The 21,014-nt window shown below is 48.9% G+C and overlaps 1 protein-coding gene across 1 annotated transcript in view; it reads left to right on the top strand.

Annotated features, from left to right (window-relative positions):
* The first annotated feature begins 10,762 nt into the window (after nucleotides 1–10,762).
* Nucleotides 10,763–21,014, top strand: part of LOC140901853 (scavenger receptor cysteine-rich domain-containing group B protein-like) — a 31,012-nt gene continuing 20,760 nt past the window's right edge. Inside the window, exons 1-3 of the mRNA XM_073321277.1 lie at nucleotides 10,763–10,826; nucleotides 11,730–11,919; nucleotides 11,977–12,116. Coding sequence (XP_073177378.1) covers nucleotides 10,763–10,826; nucleotides 11,730–11,919; nucleotides 11,977–12,116 — 394 coding nt within the window. The remainder of the gene's footprint in view (nucleotides 10,827–11,729; nucleotides 11,920–11,976; nucleotides 12,117–21,014) is intronic.

The following is a 21,014-nucleotide window of genomic DNA, read 5'->3' as shown; positions in this document are numbered from 1 at the left end:
TCCTCCTTTTCTTTTTGCGAATACAGACTAACACGGCTGTTACACTGATTTCTGTGTTACCAAGCTCTGTTCTATGCGGTGTTCCTGTCGACTAATAAGCCTTCTGTTTTACACGCTGGCTGAGAGTAACGGCTGACTGTGGAGCTGGCGTGCAGGGCTCTCTAGCTTCCTCTGGGGTTCCGTCCAGGTGGACCCACCAAGGGGAAGTGTATGGTGTGAACAGGGATGCTGAATGCTCTGAGGTCAGACCAGGAAGGCCATAGCCCTTCGGCTGAGAGTAACGTGCCCTGGACAGGCGTGCCCTGAGGGGAGTCACGCTACCTGTCTGACTTCATACAGAGCAGTTCCAGAGCATCAGACCTGTGACTGCGTCAAACCAGGAAAGCTGGGCTGTCACACACTGCACCCTTACAAAAGAAAATGCAATACCGGCCATGGTATATGCTTAGGTAGTGCCATTCAGCCTGTCCTGTGCTGTGCAGCCCCGGCGTAGAATCAGCCCGGCGTAGTAAGTAACAGCCAGGCAAGGTGTATTAGTTTACCTTTGGTTTTCTCAACTTCTGAATTTTCCCTTTGCTTGAGGGAGGTTTATCCCTGTTTTGTTGTAACATTTAAACTAAGGCTAGGAGGGGTTCCTCTGTGCTCATTGAATTTTCTGGTAAGGTTAACTACCAGCCTAAGTTTACAGAGGTGATTCTTTTACCTTTTTCTCTTTAAATAAAATCCTTCTTTTTAAGAACCTGACTGATTTTTCCATGGTTCTAAAACCCAGGGGTTTGGGTCTGTAGTCCCTTTGTAACCAATTGTTGAGGATATATGCTCAAGCCTTCCCCAGGAAAGGGGGTGTATACTTGGGGGAATATTTTGGGGGAGTAGGACTCCAAGTGGTGCTTTCCCTGACTGTTTGTTGAATCACGTTGTGGTGGCAGCGGTCCCAAGGCAAGAAAGGAATCTTTGCCTTGGGGAAGTTTTAACCTAAGCTGGTAAGAATAAGCTTGGGGGGGTCTTTCATGCGGGTCCCCACATCTGTATCCCAGAGTTCAGAGTGGGGAAGGAACTCTGACCGCACCTTTATACAGGTATAACTGCATCTACTCTAGGGCTTGTACCTGTTTAAGTATTTCAGCAAGAAATAGACCCGGATGGAAAATCTTCAGCAGAACCATTTTCCATCTGCAGAAGTAGAAAACACTCGGTGAAGTTGTGTAATTTTTGCCAAAATTGCCTTTCTGATTAAAAAAACATAGGAAAAGAGTCCCAACAATGTCAAAACATCCGATATAGAGCTTTTTGGAATGAAACTTTTCAGTGTTTTGTTTTGAAATGACATCACTCCCTAGTGGACGTATGGAGTGATCATCACCCAGATGACACTTCCACGTTCACTTTTTTCCGGGTGGAGGCCCATCGGTCACACCACTCTCGGTTGGACCGTATTTACTTATCCCGTTTCCATCTTTCACAGGCCCACTCCTCTGCCATTCGGCCGGCCCCATTCGCGGATCAACATTTAGTCACCGTAACTGTCTCCGTCCGTGCAGAGAGACCGGGGCCGGCCTATTGGCACTTTAACAACAGCCTGTTGGAGGACGAGAGCTTCGTGACGTCCTTCCGGGAGTTTTGGCTGGCCTGGCGAGAGCAGTGGCGTGCCTTTCCCTCGGTGCGGCGATGGTGGGATCTCGGGAAGGTGCGTGCCAAGCTCTTCTGCCGTGACTACACTCGGGGCACCAGCCGACGGTGAAATGCGGCGATAGAGCGGTTGGAACGGGAGGTCTTAGAGATGGAGAGGCGCCTGGCCGCCGATCCCGAGGACCCGTCCCTCTGCGGAGCGTGCCAGGAGAAGCGGGAGGAACTCCAGCACCTCGAGGACCACAGGGCCCGAGGTGACTTCGTTCGGTCCCGCATCCGCCGCCTTCGGGAGATGGACCGCAGCTCCCGCTTCTTCTATGCCCTGGAGAAAATGGCGGGGGGGGGCAAGAAACACGTCACCTGCCTTCTTGCGGAAGATGGGACCCCCCCCCTCACGGATCCGGAGGAGATGTGTGGGAGGGCCCTTGACTTCTACACAAGCCTTTTCTCCCCGGATCCGACCGATCCTGGGTGCTCTGGGAGGAACTCCCCACGGTCAGCGTGGGTGACCGAGACCGACTAGAGCTGCCTCTCACCCTGGCTGAGTTCTCGGAAGCCCTCCGTCGCATGCCCACCAATAAATCTCCGGGCATGGACGGGCTGACCGTGCAGTTCTACCGCGCGTTCTGGGACATCCTTGGCCCAGACCTAGCCACTGTCTGGGCCGAGTCTTTGCAGGGCGGGATCCTCCCTCTTTCGTGCAGGCGAGCAGTGCTCGCCTTGTTGCCGAAGAAGGGGGACCACCGCGATTTACGAGACAGGCGTCCCGTCTCGCTCCTTAGCATGGACTACAAAATTTCAGCGAAAGCAATCTTGCTGCAGCTAGTGTCCGTGATGCACCCAGACCAGACCTATACTGTCCCGGGTCGCAGCATCTTTGACAACCTATTTCTGGTTGGTCCTTTTGGAACTCGGGCGGAGAGATGGTCTGTCGTTCGCCCTCCTGTCTCTTGATCAGGAGAAGGCGTTCCATAGTGTGGACCATGGATACCTCCTGAACACTCTGTAGGCGTTTGGATTCGGACCTCAGTTTGTGAGCTTTCTCCGGGTGCTGTACTCTTCCGCGGAGTGTTTGGCTAGGCTCAACTGGACCCTGACCGAACCGGTCAGCTTCGGGTGAGGAGTGCTGCAGGGGTTCCTCCTCTCGGGCCAGCTGTATGCTCTGGTGATCGAGCCCTTCCTCTGTCTCCTCCGCAGGAAGTTGACAGGGTTGGTGCTGTGGGAGCTGGAGCTGTGGACTGGTCCTGTTGGCGTATGCCGATGACGTACTCCTCGTGGTCCAGGACCCGGCGACTTGGCGCGATTGGTTATTAATCACCAGGCCATCTATTCGGCAGCCTCCTCCGCCCGAGCCAACTGGGTCAAGAGCTATGGCTTGGCGGTGGGGGACTGGCGGCAGGTAAGCTCCCGCCCACCCGTGCTTCAGACCATCCGGTGGAGTGCGGGTCCACTGTTCTATCTCGGCGTTTACCTTTCCGCCACGCATCCTTCCCCGCCGGAGAACTGGCAAAATTTAGAAGGCGGGGTGATAGAGGGTAGAAGGCAGGGTGAACACTTTCTCCCTCCTGAAGGTGTTTGCTTTGTTTTGTTGCATAGTTTTGTTTTATTTTATTTTTTGGTGATTTTTTTTTTTGTGTTATGCAAATAAAATGTCTTTTTGCTTAAAAAAAAGGTACTCTCCTATAGCCATCTGGCCCGACCCTGTCACAATAGCCTAAGACACATACTGGACCCTAAAAGAACAACAGTGAAGAAACATGAAAGCTAAATGGTGTAGAGGGGTAAAGTCATTGTTAGCACTGTGCAGCTCACTGCTTCAAAACCCCCAGCTCAGGCATACTAAAAAAGCCCTGTGATATAATCAAAATGCACCAACATCTTTACTTTTGTAGCAATAATTTATGCAGCTGTATGACAATTACTTTTTTCATTTTTATCATCAATTGGAGTGGCCCCAAAATATTATTTTCTCTGCGATTTTATCAAAATGCACATTGCTTAGTGCCTTTAAAACTGTAACCTCTTAGCAAATTCTTGTCTCCACCATACCGCTGATAAACATCATGGTTTTGTCTTAAGCAAAGAGAAAGAAGTCTGGTGAAATAAAAATTACATTATAATATTTACAAGCGAGACTATCCCAAACTTTTAAATAAAAGCATAAACTTGTTTATAAAAAATGAATTACCCAGCATGCAAACCCCCATAAAAAACAAACCCATGAACAAAAGACTCCTCTAAAGGCAGATTACGAAGACGGAACATAAACCTTTTAATAAATCTCAAAAAGAAAAGGAGTAAGTGTGGCATCTTAGAGACTAATTTATTTGACTATAAGTTTTCTTGAGCTACAGCTCACCTCATCAGATGTAGCTCACGAAAGCTTATGTTCAAATAAATTTGTTAGTCTCTAAGGTGCCACAAGTACTCCTTTTCTTTTTGCGGATACAGACTAACATGACTGATACTCTGAAACCTATCATTAATAAACCTCGTTTGTAAATTGTGAAGAACGTGTTAGATTCCAGGGTACAGTTTAATCCCCACTGTCATTTGCAGATAAAAAATATCAGATTTGAAAAGCTTTGTAACTGCATGTAGGAGAGAGACAAAGTCTGTAGCCTGTTATCTGGAAAAACATCCCCCACCCCAGAGCCGACCTCCATGCACCGTGACAAAATTTGGCAAAATAATCCAAAAAAGGCAATAAAGCCTTCTGAAGTACAGCAAATGTTTCTGTGAGACAAAGGCTGGCCCTTTCTATAGCAAGGCAACTAACAAAGAATGGATACAAAACTGTTACAGTAAACAAAAAAAGATTTCAGTCCATAGTCAAACCGCCCCACAAATCTATGTCAGGTCTTTTATTCCTAGGTTCCTGTTTTTTTCATATTCAACTTTGAAAAGTTTATGACAGTTTACTTTGTAAAATGTTGCTTGATGTGATTAAAACCAGTGAGTTTAGCTGCAGGAGAAGAAGGAGATGGCTGTTTCAGATAATAAAATAAAATAAAAAAAGGTCAGGAAAAGAGAGGCATGGGGTAGGGTGTGGGGTGACAAGCTTTTTCACATAGTGTCAGATGCTACAGAAGTTCTCGCTCTCCTTTATGCTGTTACAAAGCTCTGGCTTGGCTTTTCAGGGTTGACATTTTTATTGTAAAACCTTCTGGTAAATGATCAAAGGTTTACGTATCCTGGAAACTTTCTTCACAATTTACAATTGAGCTTATATCTGTAAGCAGGGTCAGGATGAACTCCACCCTGACATCTGGTGGTGAGGTGAGGCAAATTGTGGAAAAGAACTTCAGGGGCCAATCTCATTTGCATAGGCACACCCACAACGCCGAGAATGAGGCCATAGCTGCCCAAATGGTCACATTGGCGCCTGTGGGATCCCCAGTGTCTCTGTTATTGGGGCAGGAAGAATAAATTGTTATTACCCTGTGTCAAGGTTCCTTCCCCACTCTGAACTCTAGGGTACAGAAGTGGGGACCTGCATGAAAACCTCCTAAGCTTACTTTTACCAGCTTAGGTTAAAACTTCCCGAAGGTACAAACTATTTTACCCTTTGCCCTTGGACTTCCACTGCCACCACCAAACTTTATATGGGTTCCTGAGAAAACATAGTTTGGACACGTCTTTCCCCCAAAATCCTCCCAACCCTTGCACCCCACTTCCTGGGGAAGGTTTGGTAAAAAGCCTCAGCAATTTGCATAGGTGACCACAGACCCAAACCCTTGGATCTTAGAACAATGAAAAAGCATTCAGTTTACTTACAAGAAGACTTTTAATAGAAGTAAAAAAGGAATCACCTCTGTAAATCAGGATGGTAAATACTTTATAGGGTAATTAGATTCAAAACATAGGGAAACCCTCTAGGCAAAACCTTAAGTTGTAAAAAAGACACACAGACAGGAATATTCATTCTATTCACCACAGCTGTTTTCTCAGCCATGTAAAGAAATCATAATCTAACACATACCTAACTAGATTACTTACTGAGTTCTAAGACTCTATTCCTGTTCTGTCCCCGGCAAAAAATCACAGAGACAGACACAGATCCTTTGTTTTTCTCCCTCCTCCCAGCTTTTGAAAGTATTTTGTCTCCTCATTGGTCATTTTGGTCAGGTGCCAGCGAGGTTACCTTGAGCTTCTTAACAGGTGAGAGGCTTTTTCCTCTGGCCAGGAGGGATTTTAAAGGGGTTTACCCTTCCCTTTATATTTAAGACACCCTGATAATGGGAATCAAGGACAGTGGAACTGTACTTGGCCTTTTTTTATGATGGAGGGACTCGCCATCAACTAAGTAGCACTCGCTAGGCAAGGGACATGGGTTCCAAAACTCTGTGAATGAAGAGAGGCTGGGGACAGGTATGAATGCTTGTTGGCATGGGCCCCACATGCTAAGTGCGCTTCCCCCTCTCTCCACTGTGGAATATCAGAGCTAATTTTGATTCGAATTAGGAGTTTAGTTACAGGCTGCTGAGCTGAATTCACGTTGTACTGAGACTCTCCTACTACAAGCTGAAATCAGAAAAGAGCTGAGCGTACCTAGAGCTGAAATCACGGAGTGTTGTGTTAAGTAGTGGGGGGAACATGAAGATATATGGTGAAGCAGTTTGCGGGACAGCGAGCAAAGCAACTTATGGAGCAGAGCAATTTGCAGGATGGCTGGCAGAGCAGAGCATTGCAGTTTGCGGGACGGCGAGCAGAGCGGCTGGTGGAGCAGAGCGCCTGGTGGAGCAGAGCAGTTTGCCGGATGCTGAGAGCAGCTCATGGGGTGGCTGGCAGAGCGGAGCCCCATGGAGAGGTGGGGCCATCAGCTTTGGAACACGTAAGGTGCCCCTTAACCCCCCTCCCAATCTCCACCCAGGTTGGGAGGTAAAACTCTGTAGATAAACTTTTGAACTCTGGGGCTGCTCTGACGGGGGTCAGAGACTGTTGAGTCATTGGACTTTTGGGACTTCGGGTGATTTTGGGTTGATGGACTCAAGAACCAAAGGGAAAGGACATGCCCCAATTTGCTTGCTCATGGGTTGTGTTATGAATCCTCTAGGTGGTGTTTCCCCAACATAATGCCACATTGTTTGTCTTTGTTATTAAAAGGATTTTTGCTACACTCAGACTATGTGCTTGCGAGAGGGGAAGTATTGTCTCCTGGAGGCTGCAGGGGTGGTATGTATTTGTCCCAGGTCACTGGGTGGGGGCTTGAGCTGGTTTTGCATTGTGTTATTGGAATGGAGCCCCTAGATACTGAACCCAGCCCTTGTTGCTGCCAACTCTGACAGGCAGAAGGGTTACATATCATATCCTTGTAAACTGCCCTTAGTGAAGATTGTTTTTGTCGGGGTTTTTTTGCATGTTTAGAAATTCATGTAGGCATCACTTCAAAAACAAGCGAATGCTTTTAGTGAAAAGGATGAGCTAGTTTCTCTTTTCAGCATTGTAAAGTCCTTTTTATTTCACCAGAACCCCTTCTCTTTGGTTAGGGCAAAACAGTAACGTTTATGAGACGTGAAGTGGAGGCATGGGGAGGGCGTGTTAGAGCAGTGGTGGGAGCTGCGGGGGGCCATGCCTGCGGACGTAAGCAAAATGTCTTGCATCCCACAGTCAGATTGCTCTGATGAGCTGCAATGCGGCCCATGGGCCGCAGGTTGCCCACCACTGCATTAGAGGTTATGGTTTTAAAGGCGCTATATGTGAGGCTGGCAGACCAGGTGCCAGCTCATGCCAAAGCCCCAGGCCTCATTCAATGTTTATAAATCCAGAGTTGGAAGGCAGACCAATTCACTTCTGTATTAGTACAGATCCAAATGATTGGTAAACGATTGGTGAGAGTATATTTGGTGTTTAAACTTAATGAAAACTAGTGGGATGTTACATGCATTTGTTTTCACTTATCTGTTTCCTGTTATAATGTAATAGCAAACATCCACAGTGTAAATAAATAACCCATCAAACGAAAAAGAAGCCTTGTGGAACGCAAATGAAGAACTTTAACAGAAAAGTGCTAATTTTAAGGCAAGTGATCATTGTGTGTGTGGTGATCGGAGGTCAAAGACGCTAAGTGCATTCCTCACTCTGTGTAATCAAAGGAAGAGCCCACGTGGGTAGTGACCCTGTGAGTTTGCTTGCTGTGAGAAGAAGCTGTAAGTATGGCGTTAGGGAAAGATCCTTCATCTCTGGGCTGTTTGGATTCTAACAGCTGGAATAACCTGGGTTAATCTGGGTAGCCCTGAGATCCTTTTGGGAAACTGGCTACTTGTTACCTCTCTACCACCATTTGGTGAAATCTAATTATAGAACACACCACCAGCTTGGGGGGGTCTGTTCTGTTTTCTGGCAGTCTGCCCTGAGGTAGCATTCACAGTCGTGAGCCAGTCCAGACAGTATGACACGATACAACAATTTTTTTATAAGAGAAAGAACATTAATACCTTGGTGCTGCTTCAGTGTGACGATAAATAAAATGAAAAAAATTAACTGTTTCTCAGATCGCTCTATCAGATAACTCTGTGTACTAGTGTGTGTGTGTGCGCATATCTAAGTGTTTAGTGATTGTTAATCTCTTGTGTGTATGTTGCTAAATGTGCCAAATACGTTATTAATGCAAAATATTTACTGCTAAACCTTAAGAATAAAATTTTGTTTGTAAATATTGTCTCTCAAATACTAACATATAGGGTTCCCAAATACTTCATTCCTGTTTTTATTTTACTTAGTACACAGAACTTTAATTAATCCACATTTCAGATCTTACCAAAAAGGGCATAGCTTGAGGACAGAGGATTTAAAAGGTAGCTAAAACTAGGCCTGCATTTTCTCTCACGAATGGACATATTAATGAATTTTCACCATAAGATTTCCTTTGAGTGAGGTATCCTGTGCGTTTTATATGAAACAATGTTGAAAAAACAAGTGTGTGTGAGAAAGACACATATATAAAATAATATAAAACTACTTTGAATGTATTTTGAAAGGGTTATTTATAAATAGTGAACAACTTGGCTTGAACATACACTCATTTGAGGTTGGAAGTGATGGGTGTGTGTTGCATGTTTTCCTACTTTTTTTTTAAATTTATCTGTTTGTCAAAAACTTTACAAAAATTAAGAGGCCCCTAATACATCTTAAACCAATAGGTGCTAATTTCCAATAAATATAAAAGGTTAGGAAGAAATACATTATTTGAGTATATGGAATAAGGGAAATTGGAATAAAATTTAGGCATGTAATTCCATTAGGGCCAGCCTACCAGTTTTTAAAGACAAATGCTAAAAGAATTGTGGAGAAAGAGGACATTTTATTCCTGGTCCAAATTAAGAAACAAATAAGGTTAACTGCTGAATTTACACAGGTATTGTAAAAAAGTTGATAAAGAAACCTACATACATGCTCACTGGAATTAGTATTTTATCTTTACTTTACAATTTAATATGCTCTGCTGAATAATTCCATCAAAAATCCATGGGGTTATAAAATCCTTGTGATTGGTTTAGGAAACTGTGATGCAATTTACTGTTCAGTGACGTGTGATTCCACAACAAATCACGTGGTTAAAGAATCCCTTCTGATTGGCTCACCAGTGATGGGTGGTTTGCTGTAAGACTCCAGAGCAGGGGGTTCTGCAGTTTGGTTGGTGACAATCTGTGCTGTGAAATGCTTTTCTCTTCTCTCTGTGCTTTTAAAAAAACTTTCTTGAATGTCTCTGTAATGATCCCCACTTCTGGTACCACTGTAAGAGGCTGACACCCACCTATCGCAAGCACCCCCTGGTCAAGTGCGTGGATGCCCGCAGTTTTTCTCCGCTCATGGTGCCCCCATTGGCTGCTGCACTTGTCAGGCAGGTCTTCAGTGACTCAGCCCAAGTCTGTGTGTGAAACCAACAAACCTCTTCTGGGGTACACAGTCCAAAATGTCCTGTAGCTCTCCCTGGGCTCAGTCTTTAACAGTCCAATAGGGCCCGTCCTGGTACCTTCTCCATTGGTATCAACCTCTAACTCTTCCTGCTCTGACACCCCTAATTAGTCCAATGGTGGCCTGTCTCAGTCCCCCTTCAGCTGGTACATCTTCCTATAGCCCTCCCTGGGCTCAGTCTTTAAGCAGCCCAATGGGGCCCATCACGGTACCCTCGCTCGATCTGGCTAGGTTGAAAGGTTCCTACTCTGGAATTGAGCAGCGCCCCAAGGGCTTCTTCCCTGGGACTCCTTGCCTCTACTTGCGCCACCCTCTTGGACTCAGTTCACTGACCACAGCTCCCCGCTGAGTCAGTCCTAGGGCAGCCCCCTTCCCTGCGGTGTCACCATTCTAATTCCCTTCCTAATGGCATAGCCACTTCCCACAGAGGCTGGTGGGGAACCTAGTCCCACCCACTGCTTTGGGTCCAAAACCAGGGATCCTTGAAGTATAGCAGCCTTGTGCTGCGCCCCTTAACTAATTGCTGATCTACATTTCCTTGGGCCACTTCCTCATAGCTCATCTTAGTTGAGCCCTGGCAGCCAGCCAGAAGCTATTCTCCAGCTCCCAGGCCCTGCAGACAACTGCTTGCTTCAGCCACAGCACCCAGCAGCCAGCCAGGAACGCCTTCCTCGCTCCTCGAGTCCCTGCCAGCACAGGGTTTGCATGACAGCATGAGTGAAACACTGACCGTCTGCCCCCTTGGTTGGGGGGAGCTGGTGCAGAGGCAGTGGGAAGGGCTGGGGGGCATCAACAGGTGCAGAGATAGGGGGAGAGATTATGCAACGGGTGCTGGGGGGCTACGAGCAGATGCAGAGAGGCGAAGATGGGAGTGGGTGAGGTTTACCAAGCTAAGCCCCGCCAGATGGTACCTGAGGCTGTCCCTGCGGTGAGGTGCATGGGGCATGAATTGTAGCAGTTGCCATGGGGTGCAAGGTCTTGCCAGGAGGCTCATTTCATACCCCTCTGGGCTCTGCACAGGTGTCTTCTCACACCCCTTCCTGTACTCGCGAGTCTGGCGCATCATGCGTCTCATGCAGGAAACCAGCCGCTGCAGCTTTGGCCAGCCTGAGAAATGAAACCCACAGATTGGAGAAGCCCAGAACCAGGATCTCCCTTCCCCACTGAGCAGTCCTCATTGAGGGGGGCCACACAGCTCACAGCGAGGGCTGTGGAGATGGTCTCCAGGGGTTACGGGACTGGGAACACAGCGCTGCTCGCCCTGCTGGGCTGGCTCGGGGGTGAGTGCCCTTTTCTCCTGGTGTTCAGCTGCACAGAAATATTAAAAGCCTCATAAATAAGGTTTCTTTGGCACCTTTTACTCCAGAGCCTTTCCCTGGGAATCCAGACACCTGGGTTTTATTCCTAAAGTTGGGAGGGGAGTGGGGTCTAGTGGTTAGAGCAAGGGGGTGCTGGGAGTCAGGACTCCTGGATTCCGAATGGGATGATATGATGTGGGATGCTCCCTTCCAGTTGATGTGGATGATGTGGGATGCTCCCTCCCTTGACCTGGGTTCCCACTGCTGTTCAGCTTCAGTCAGTTCCTTAGGTGCAAACCTGCACTGGGTTAACTAAAGTGCTGTTTGCAAGCTGAGTAAAAACCATGCCAGCTGGCGTGTCTATACTTATCTTGGTTCCGTTTGTTCCTGTTCTCGCAGGGGGAAGCTAATATCAAAACTGCCAAAATCAAAATGAGAACATCTACATTGGGTTTGCACAGGTTCAACAAATTGGTTTTTGAAGTGGTTTCAGTTGCAATAGTGCAATCCATGTATAGTGCAGGTCACAGGCTCACCCATCTGTGAAGGAAGGAATTATGGGTAGAGTTTCTACAAATAGATTAAGCAATTTGAAAGGGAGGTATATGTTCAACTGGGAAATCGTCATATTTTTTGTGAAGCCCTTGCTGCAAATAGTCTGAGCTGAAGAGAACTCATTACCTTTATACAGTTAGGATTTTAAGCTGTTAAAATGCATATTCTAAGCCCTAGCTCAAGAAAACAGCTGGTCAGCTCCAGGTCCCCAGAAGACAGGGAACATCCCACTGTAAGCATATGTGAACATAAAGGATGCTAGAAAGGACATTCATGGGTCAGACCTAATCTCCCCTTCTCTATGTCTTTATTCCCATGGTTCACTTGTAGGTTTGACCATTTCAGAGCAAGCTCAGCTCCGAGTGGTGAATGGCTCGAGTCACTGCGCTGGGAGAGTCGAGGTGCTTCACAACCAGCAGTGGGGAAGCGTGTGTGATGTTGACTGGGACATAAACAATGCTGGAGTTGTGTGCAGGCAGCTGGGTTGTGGGATGGTGTTGTTAGCCCCAGGGTGGGCTGAGTTGTGTGCAGGCAGCTGGGTTGTGGGATGGTGTTGTTAGCCCCAGGGTGGGCTGAGTTTGGAGAAGAGTCTGACCCCCATCTGGCTAACTGAGGTTAACTGCACAGGGAGAGAAGCTGCCCTCACGGAATGCTGCAGTGGGCCTTGGGAAGACCATAACTGTAACCACAGAGAAGATGTCGGTGTTGTGTGCTCAGGTAACCCTCACCCATGACACATATGGCACTGTGTGGTGAGTACTGTGCTGCAGGGAGTAGAGCAGCATGTGTTACTCAACAGGGGTCATTCTCCCCTCTGAATCAGCCCTGACTCTGATGTCCCAGACTGGCCTGAGCTGGGTCTTTCCTGCTGAGAGCTAAAACTGAGGCCCTGCCCATTCTCTCTCTCTTGGCACTTTCTCAGCAGTCCGGGAGTTAATGCTGGGTCTGAATTCCAGGTGAGGTGAACACCTGCAATTCAGACTGGACACAAGTGGACACAGGATTCTCCTCACTTCCTGGCCCAAAGTTTTTTTTGCTTCAATCCCCAATGTCTAATGCTGAGAGTCGCTGGGCAGGTCCCACAAGGTGTTGAGATGTCAGTGGGATGGGAGAGCTCCCAGCATTTCTCAGGGGGCGCTCAACACTCTTCAGGGCCCAAATGTAGCCAGATCGTACATGATCTCAATACTAGTTTCCCCATCAATCTGTGTCACTGGGCAGAATATTCCCCGCCCCTCCCTGTTCAAACAGGAATTAGTTCAGGGGCATCCTGTGGCCTGTCTTATGTAAGAAGGCAGACAAGGTGATCACAATGATCCCTTCTGGTGTTATAAACTATGGCACAGCCCTACCTCTGCCTTTCCTCCCACACCCCAGGGCCTGCTATGTCCCTTGGAGTTTGGCTTCTCCCCTCTGCCCTGGTTCTGCTCCTGCTGGTGTCTGCCCCCATCATCACCTGCATCCTGAAGAAAGGAGCCCCCACCCTCCCTGAGCCCCTGAGAACTGGCAATGGCAGCAAGGGGCAGCCTGAAGAGGACCCAGCGATGGAAGAGGAGTCGGCTATATACGCCAGTGAGTAACTGTCATTTGTGGGTGGTTCGGTTCAGACATTCAGCTGGGTCATTCTGGCAGCAATGTCTCTGGTCAGCCTGAAAAACATAAGTCTGAGTCCACGCCCCAGACTCAAGGACTCAAAGAAACCTTGGACATCTTTCATTATTTGTATCCAGAAAAATGTTCCACTTCCTCGAAATTGGCGAGGGGAGGAGGGGGAATCCCATCTTTGGCTGATAATTTGCCTCTAAATGGTGAAATCCCAGAATCATGTGGTGCTACAAGGATGGGCCAAAATCATCCTCAGAGTAGCATACTGTTTGTGAGCTAAATCATGGGTAGATTGTCTATCTGTGAGCAGGAGGAAATTTGTCATGATCTTAAATCTTCACTGGCCCACAGCAGAGACCAAACAGTTTAAAATCTGGCCTGTTTGAAACTGGGTCTACTTTTGTGGCTCTGGCCTGTTGCTCTCCGAGAGCCACTGTCAAACTGTCCCACCTCTGGGAATCAGAAATGATGCTTCCGAGGTCCCTGTTATTGCTGTAGGATTTGTCCATTATTTTCAGAGCTGAGATTCCTCTGCTCCCCAGATGCCACCCTGTGCCATAGGGCAGAGTGTGCTCCGTAGCTGCTGAGATGTATGTGGGAATTATCGGAGGAAGCGGTTACAGTGTGAGTGCAGGACTCTGTGCCTCGGGGTGGAAGTGTGTGTGTGTGTGGGGGGGGGGGGGGGGGGGGATGAAGTTTGCCAGGAGGATTATCGCTGTAATGATTTAGCTCATTCCATGATGTCCTTGGTTCAGCTCCCTTTGCTTCTCAGTCTCCATTGTCACCGCCTTTCACATTGTTTCATTCACAGATGTCTCAAGTTTTGTGCGCACCCAGAGACCTCAGCGAGAGATGTACTGACTAGGAGGATGCCAGCAAGACAGGGATGCAGGGGAGGCTGGCCTGGATTGGGGAGATGGAAACTTCTTCTCTTAGCATCCAAAAGTTCCACCCTCCCTGTCTCTTGCACTAGTGCGTGTGAGGGGCATGTGCTGGATGGCCGTGACTATCCTTCGGGGTGAGGAGGGCTGTGCTAGCAGCAAATATCCTGACTGTCGTTTAATGGCAGGGCACATTCTGAACAGGGCTTATTTTAAATAAATTTAGGAAACACCAGGAACAGCCAATTTTATCAGCTCTATCACCTCCTTGTTACAGGGTCATGAGAAAGCCTGTGTGCATCACTCCCTCCAGTGGAGAGACTGGTGTCTCAGCTGCGTGCCGTAAACCCAGCCCTGGGAGGAACTGACAGCTCCTCTTTTAGCTCAGAGAGTTGGTGTTGCCCTTCCTCCCAAGCCAGGTGCTCTGTGCACCTCCCATTCCTCCTCCCCCTCAGGCCATGGGCTCTGGGTGCCCCCAACTCTCTCTTCTCCCATAACTTACTGCGGAGGTAATTGCCAGGGGCTGTTGTTTGTGTTGCTGCTGTGAACGGAGACACACACACACGCAGAGATGGAGAGCCCCTATGGATCTCAGCAGAGCACGGACCGTGACTTGAGCTAGGCTGCGTTACACCAGCAGATCTGCCCGTGGCTCTCCCCCTTCCCTGCCAGCATGAAACAACCCTCCCCCCCAGCGACGTGGGCGCTGCAGGCCCCGATGGCATCGCTCCAGCCGGCCGAGCCCCAGGGAAGAAGAGGAGCAGGTGGGGGGGGGCAGCGAAGAGGTGAAAGCCCCCCTCGGGGGAGCCCCTGGCCCCTGAGAGTCTTGGAGGGCCTAGGGGCCAGTTTTGTTCAATATCTTCATAAATGATCTGGAGGATGGTGTGGATTGCACCCTCAGCAAGTTTGCAGATGACACTAAACTGGGAGGAGAGGTAGATACGCTGGAGGGTAGGGATAGGATACAGAGGGACCTAGACAAATTGGGGGATGGGGCCAAAAGGAATCTGATGAGGTTCAACAAGGACAAGGGCAGAGTCCTGCACTTAGGACGGAAGAATCCAATGCACCGTTACAGACTAGGGACCGAATGGCTCGGCAGCAGTTCTGCAGAAAAGGACCTAGAGGTTACAGTGGACGAGAAGTTGTATAGGAGTTAACAGTGTCCCCTTGTTGCCAAGAAGGCCAATGGCATTTTGGGATGTATACGTAGGGGCACTGCCAGCAGATCGAGGGACGTGATCGTTCCCCTCTATTCGACACTGGTGAGGCCTCATCAGGGCAGCGGGAATGTGTCTCCGTGTCACTCCCGCACCAGCTGCCATCTCCTTTGCTGGCTACTCACAGAGTTTTGTGCCTTGTATCAGTCTATTGTCCTATCTTCAGCAATGGCCAACGCCTGCTGCTTCAGAGGAAGATGCAGAAAACCCATCAGTGGGCAGCAGAGGGAAGTCCTGCCCCCAGGGGAAGTTTGTTCCTCACCCCCCCGTTCGTCACTTTGTGGCTGGTTCATGCTTTGAAGCAAGACATTTTTTGTTCCTTCTCTCCTCTCTCCTGTCACTCTGGATGGTCTCATTCTGCCGATAAATCTCCAGTCCCTATTTTACAAATCCATATCAGATCTTGTCCTCTGTGATATCTACTGGCAGTGAGACCCACTAGCCAATTCTTTGGTGTGTGTATAGAAACTTTTGATTGGTTTTAAATCTCTCCCCTTTCTGCCTCACTGAATGCCCCCTTTTACTTGTAACATAAGGGTGGCTGACTCTACATTCTTCATACTTACTTCACACTTGGTCAGATGTTTAGTTTAGTTGTTTAGTTCAGGGATTGGCAACCTTTGGCAACCTTTGGCTCGAGGCCTGTCAGGGAAATTCGCTGGCGGGCCGTGCCGGTTTGTTTCCCTGCAGCGTCTGCAGGTTTGGCCAATTGCAGCTCCCACATGCCGCGGTTTGCCGTTCCAGGCCAATGGGGGCTGTGGGAAGCGGCGGCCAGCACATCCCTCAGCCCATGCCACTTCCCACAGCCCCCATTGGCCTGGAACAGCGAACCTCGGCCAGAGGGAGTTACAATCGGCCGAACCTATGGACGCTGCAGGGAAACAAACCGTACCAGCCTGCCAGCAGATTTCCCTGATGGCTGCATGCCAAAGGTTGCCGATCCCTGGTTTAGTTCTTTGAAGTTGTTTATTCATTCTTCCTGCATCTTGACCTGAATCATTCGTCATAAGATAGTATTCTTGACAATCAGCCAATCAAGCACACTCTTTGCTTTCTATTTTCCTCGGAGAGAGACAGGTGTAATGACTAGAAGGCAAGTAGTAGCCATTAGGAGAAAGGTTCCTTGCCTGGTCAGGTCATGTGTCAGATTTATAATTTTCTAGACCCATATTGATTCCATCCACCTCAGACATAAACATCAGAAAGGTGACATGAAATGGCAACAGGTATGAGCCTGCAGTGAAAACATTCCCAGCAGCAATAACTGAATTCTTGTATCTCTAGGTGTCATAAATATAAAGGGAAGGGTAAATACCTTTAAAATCCCTCCTGGCCAAAGAAAAAACCCTTTCACCTGTAAAGGGTTAAGAAGCTATGATAACCTCACTGGTACCTGACCAAAATGGGGGGGGAGAAACAAAGGCTCTCTCTGTCTGTGTGTTGCTTTTGCCGGGAACAGAAAGGACTGGAGTCTTAGAATTTAGTAAGTAATCTAGCTCGATATGCATTAGATTCTGTTTTGTTTAAAAGGCTCATAAAATAAGCTGTGCTGAATGGAATATAGTCCTGTTCTTGTGTCTTTTTGTAACTTAGGGTTTTGCCTAGAGGAATTCTCTGTGTTTTGAATCTGATTATCCTTTAAGATATTTACCATCCTGATTTTACAGAGGTGATTTTTTTTTACTTTTTCTTCTATGAAAATTCTTGTTTTAAGAACCTGATTGCTTTTTCATTGTTCTTAAGATCCATGGGTCTGGGTTCACCTATACAAATTGGTGACGATTTTAATCAAGCCTTCCCCAGGAAAGGGGGTGTAAGGTATGGGGAGGATTTTGGGGAGAAAGACTTTTCCAAGCGGGCTCTTGGTAAGTGACCCACTGGGTTAGGGTGATCAAAGATGCTCAGATGTGATACTGGCTGCATCTCTCCTTTGTGTTCCACTGGCTAGGAAACTCGTGTGCTGTAACTACATCAGCCTGATCAGCTAATGCCTCAGGGGCACTTTGACCCTGTCTGCCTCCCTGAGCCCAGATGGCATCAAGGGAAGGGTGATCTAGCCAGGGGCATTGTGGTCAGGAAGCTTATTGTGTTCTCTCTGATCTGCACTCCCATGTGCTTTTCCTGTTAAGTATAAACGAGCAATGGTAGCATGCTGTGTAAAGTGTCTGTGGGTACGTCTACACTGCAAAAAAACCCTCATGGCAGCGAGTGTCTGAGTCCAGGTCACCAGACTTGGGCTCATGGGGCTTGCGCTATGGCTCTAAAAATAGCTGTGTCGGCAGCACTTTGAACTTGTGGCTGGGGCTGGAGCGCTGAGACCCGCCCTCCTACCAGGCTTCAGAGCCTGAGCTCCAGACCAAGCCAGAACGTTCACAAGGCTATGTTGAGCACCATAGCATGAGCCCTGCAAGCCCAAGTCTGTTGACCTGTGCTCTGCCTTGGGTGTTTGTCTGCAGCTAGACACACCCTCAGTGTGTTCTCTGCTTTACAATTACTGCCTGTATCCTGAGAGAGTTAGACTGTCACCAGAAGGCTCTCACTTCTAAGTGGAGTTCTGGGAGATGGTGTGCTAAGCAACAGGGGCGTCTGAAGGGTCAGCATTGAGACCCAGGGCTAGGCATGTGCATAGTTCTCAGGAGGGGGTGCTAGATGGAGGGACTGCACCCCAGGAGTGTGCCGAGGGACCCCAAGACTAGACCAGTGTCTGGACTCCTTTCAGGCTCCAGAGGCTTAAAACACCCAAGATCCACGGGCCAGGATTCGCCTCTCAGCTGTCTAGTGAGCACTTGAGTGGGGGCACTCAGCTCGGATCTGTGACACCAATAACACCGGGTTTAAGCAGGCACATCTCCATTAGAGTCAACAGATTTTCATTCGGTTGCCTCAGTGCTAAAATATTTGCAAATGCAGTGCACAAACCTCTTCTAACCCCTCCCTGTTTGATTCCCACCACCCCCACGCTGTCCCCAAGTAGCTAGCGCTGCACCATGGAAGTCAGACTATGTTCATCTCAATCCCTCTCGTCCCACAGGAGTTACTGCTTCAGCGGCCACAGCCTCCTGCCTCCTTCCCCCCAAATCCTGCCAGGATCCAAGGAGAGCTGTCTGTTCACAAAAGGACGGTACTGCTTTCGTGGGAGCGTGGGCCTGCTGGTGTACAAGTCAGACGCCTTCACCCTTGCCATCATGTTCTCCAACCCCTTTGACTACAACCTCTACTGTGTTGAGTTTGGCCTCGAGATCTGCCCAGGCAAAGAGCACCTTGGTGACATGGAGGAAGTCTATGCAAGGATGTACAATTATATGCCTGCCAACAGCTGCACAACGTTCAAGAAAGCCAAGCTGGGCCAATGCCAGGAAGCGCTTGTGGTCTCCGCAGGGAATATCCGTGTCACGGCCACCATGTCCAATGCTGCCAAAGCAGTCATTAAAGTGCTTGTAGAGGAAAAAGGGAACCCACCTCCCTACTCAAAGAACCCGATTTACTACAAGACACACTCCTAGAGTAAAGACTGCTGCTACGACTGACATCCAGCCTAAGACATGAAATGACTCCACATGGGCCCGATCTACAGGCAGAAATAACCCACTACTGCATAGACACCAGCGCAGGAACCTACCTTGGGACAGAACTGGCCCTCACTTATCATAGTGCTTGGAAAGAGCATAGACACTGCAAGAGGTGTCTAAGGCCAGAAGGGACCATTGTGATCAATTAGTCATATATCCTGTATAATACAGTCCAGAAAACTCCCCCCAGATAATTCCTCTTGAACTAGAGCATCTCTAATAAAATAAATAATGTCGCAAAGACAGTCTTGTAACCCTGGCTTTGAATTGGCTCCATGTTGTTCACATTATGTTAGCCGCAGGTGGGAAAGTGAATTCATAACAGGCATAAATAATGTCTGATTCTGTCCTCATCTATTGCCCTTTTAGAATGGTGTAAATCCATTGCAGGCAGTAGGGGACTCCAGATTTACCCAAAGGGAACTCAGATCTGAATATGGAGCAGTGCGCCCAGGCGAGCAAGGGAGTCCCACCCTTGCTATTACCAATCTGGTAGAGCCTATGGAGGAGGGTGTGGCAAAGATACTACCGGGTATAGGAAAGGGCCCGCCCCAAGGAGAACTCGCCGCCCCTCATGCTGCCTTACCGTTACCCCCCGAACCCCTGAACCATCGCCTTCGCCCCCCCCGACACGACCCTTGCTAACCAACCCCCAGCTATGGAGGGCTGGACCCTAGTCCAGGGGAAGCGAGGCAATCGAAAAGCTTGAGTTCCGCTGCACCCATCCGATGTGGAAGCCCCCCGGAAGACCAGGAAGGGAGGCACTGATATCGAGCCTTCCACTACGGGCACGAGTGAGATCCATCCGCTTGTGTCGGGAGGGGAAGACAGAATAGCATTGGAAAGTATAATCTCTCCTCCACGAGATACCCTCCCCGCCGAGACCCCTGAGGAAGCTCCTTTTGCCCGGATAACAGCCGAACCCCCCGCGAACCCCGAGGCGACTGTTGAGGCGGGCCCTAGAGGAGAGGCCCCCGGGGTAGACGGAGTTGTCCTCTCCTCCGTGTATGTGGAGATTGAGGCCCTAGATTTGACCCTGGTCACCCAGGGAGAAGATGATCTACTGCCAGCTGGCCTCGATCTGGGTAACCTCACCCCAGCCCCCCTTTCCCCATGCTTCCTCCCACTAATTGCCTTCCCGGGTGAGCGCCCTGCAGAAGGTGGTCCACCATCTGATGCCATGGCCGCCAAGACCACCACGGAGCCAGCGCCTAGAGTCACTGGGAGCCTCCGCCCTTATCCCTTAACCCTTCACTCTGCTCAGGAGGCACCTTCTTTTAGCTGCGAGCCTCATGAAGTCCAGAGCCTTACCTCTGCCCCCGGCCCCACCCCTATCCCTGCCCAATTCCCCTCCTCCTGCAATGTTAATGCCGCCCCTAGGGTTATTTCTTTCCCGCCTTTTGCAGATTCCCCCCAGGGAGCAGTCTTTGCACTTTCTAGTCGCGACCCATTAGGAGTTGCAATTTTTTCCCTGCCATCCCCTTCCACCCCAAGGCGTGAAATGGATTTAATAACCCCAGCCTGTCAGGGGACACCATCACAGGGCCTAATAACGTCAGCAACACTATCAGAGAGTCTCATTCACCTGCACATCCACCAGTGTGATATATGCCATCATGTGCCAGCAATGCCCCCTGCCATGATCTTCTACACTTTCCACAGTATGCATCCGATGAAGTGAGCTGTAGCTCACGAAAGCTTATGTTCAAATAAATTGGTTAGTCTCTAAGGTGCCACAAGTCCTCCTTTTCTTTTTGCGAATACAGACTAACACGGCTGTTACACTGATTTCTGTGTTACCAAGCTCTGTTCTATGCGGTGTTCCTGTCGACTAATAAGCCTTCTGTTTTACACGCTGGCTGAGAGTAACGGCTGACTGTGGAGCTGGCGTGCAGGGCTCTCTGGCTTCCTCTGGGGTCCCGTCCAGGTAGACCCGCCAAGGGGAAGTGTATGGTGTGAACAGGGATGCTGAATGCTCTGAGGTCAGACCAGGAAGGCCATAGCCCTTCGGCTGAGAGTAACGTGCCCTGGACAGGCGTGCCCTGAGGGGAGTCACGCTACCTGTCTGACTTCATACAGAGCAGTTCCAGAGCATCAGACCTGTGACTGCGTCAAACCAGGAAAGCTGGGCTGTCACACACTGCACCCTTACAAAAGAAAATGCAATACCTGCCATGGTATATGCTTAGGTAGTGCCATTCAGCCTGTCCTGTGCTGTGCAGCCCCGGCGTAGAATCGATCTAGTCTGTTGGTCATCATGCAATTATATCAGTAGAGAGGGGTGCAGCTACTCCGGTATGGAAGGGCAATACTCTATACAGCTATAAGGCACCTGTCATA

This window comes from Lepidochelys kempii, chromosome 23 (genome assembly GCF_965140265.1).
Source record: "Lepidochelys kempii isolate rLepKem1 chromosome 23, rLepKem1.hap2, whole genome shotgun sequence".
Lineage (NCBI taxonomy): Eukaryota > Metazoa > Chordata > Testudines > Cheloniidae > Lepidochelys > Lepidochelys kempii.
The sequence above is the reverse complement of the archived record's forward strand: the minus strand, read 5'-3'. Positions and strand labels throughout refer to the sequence as shown.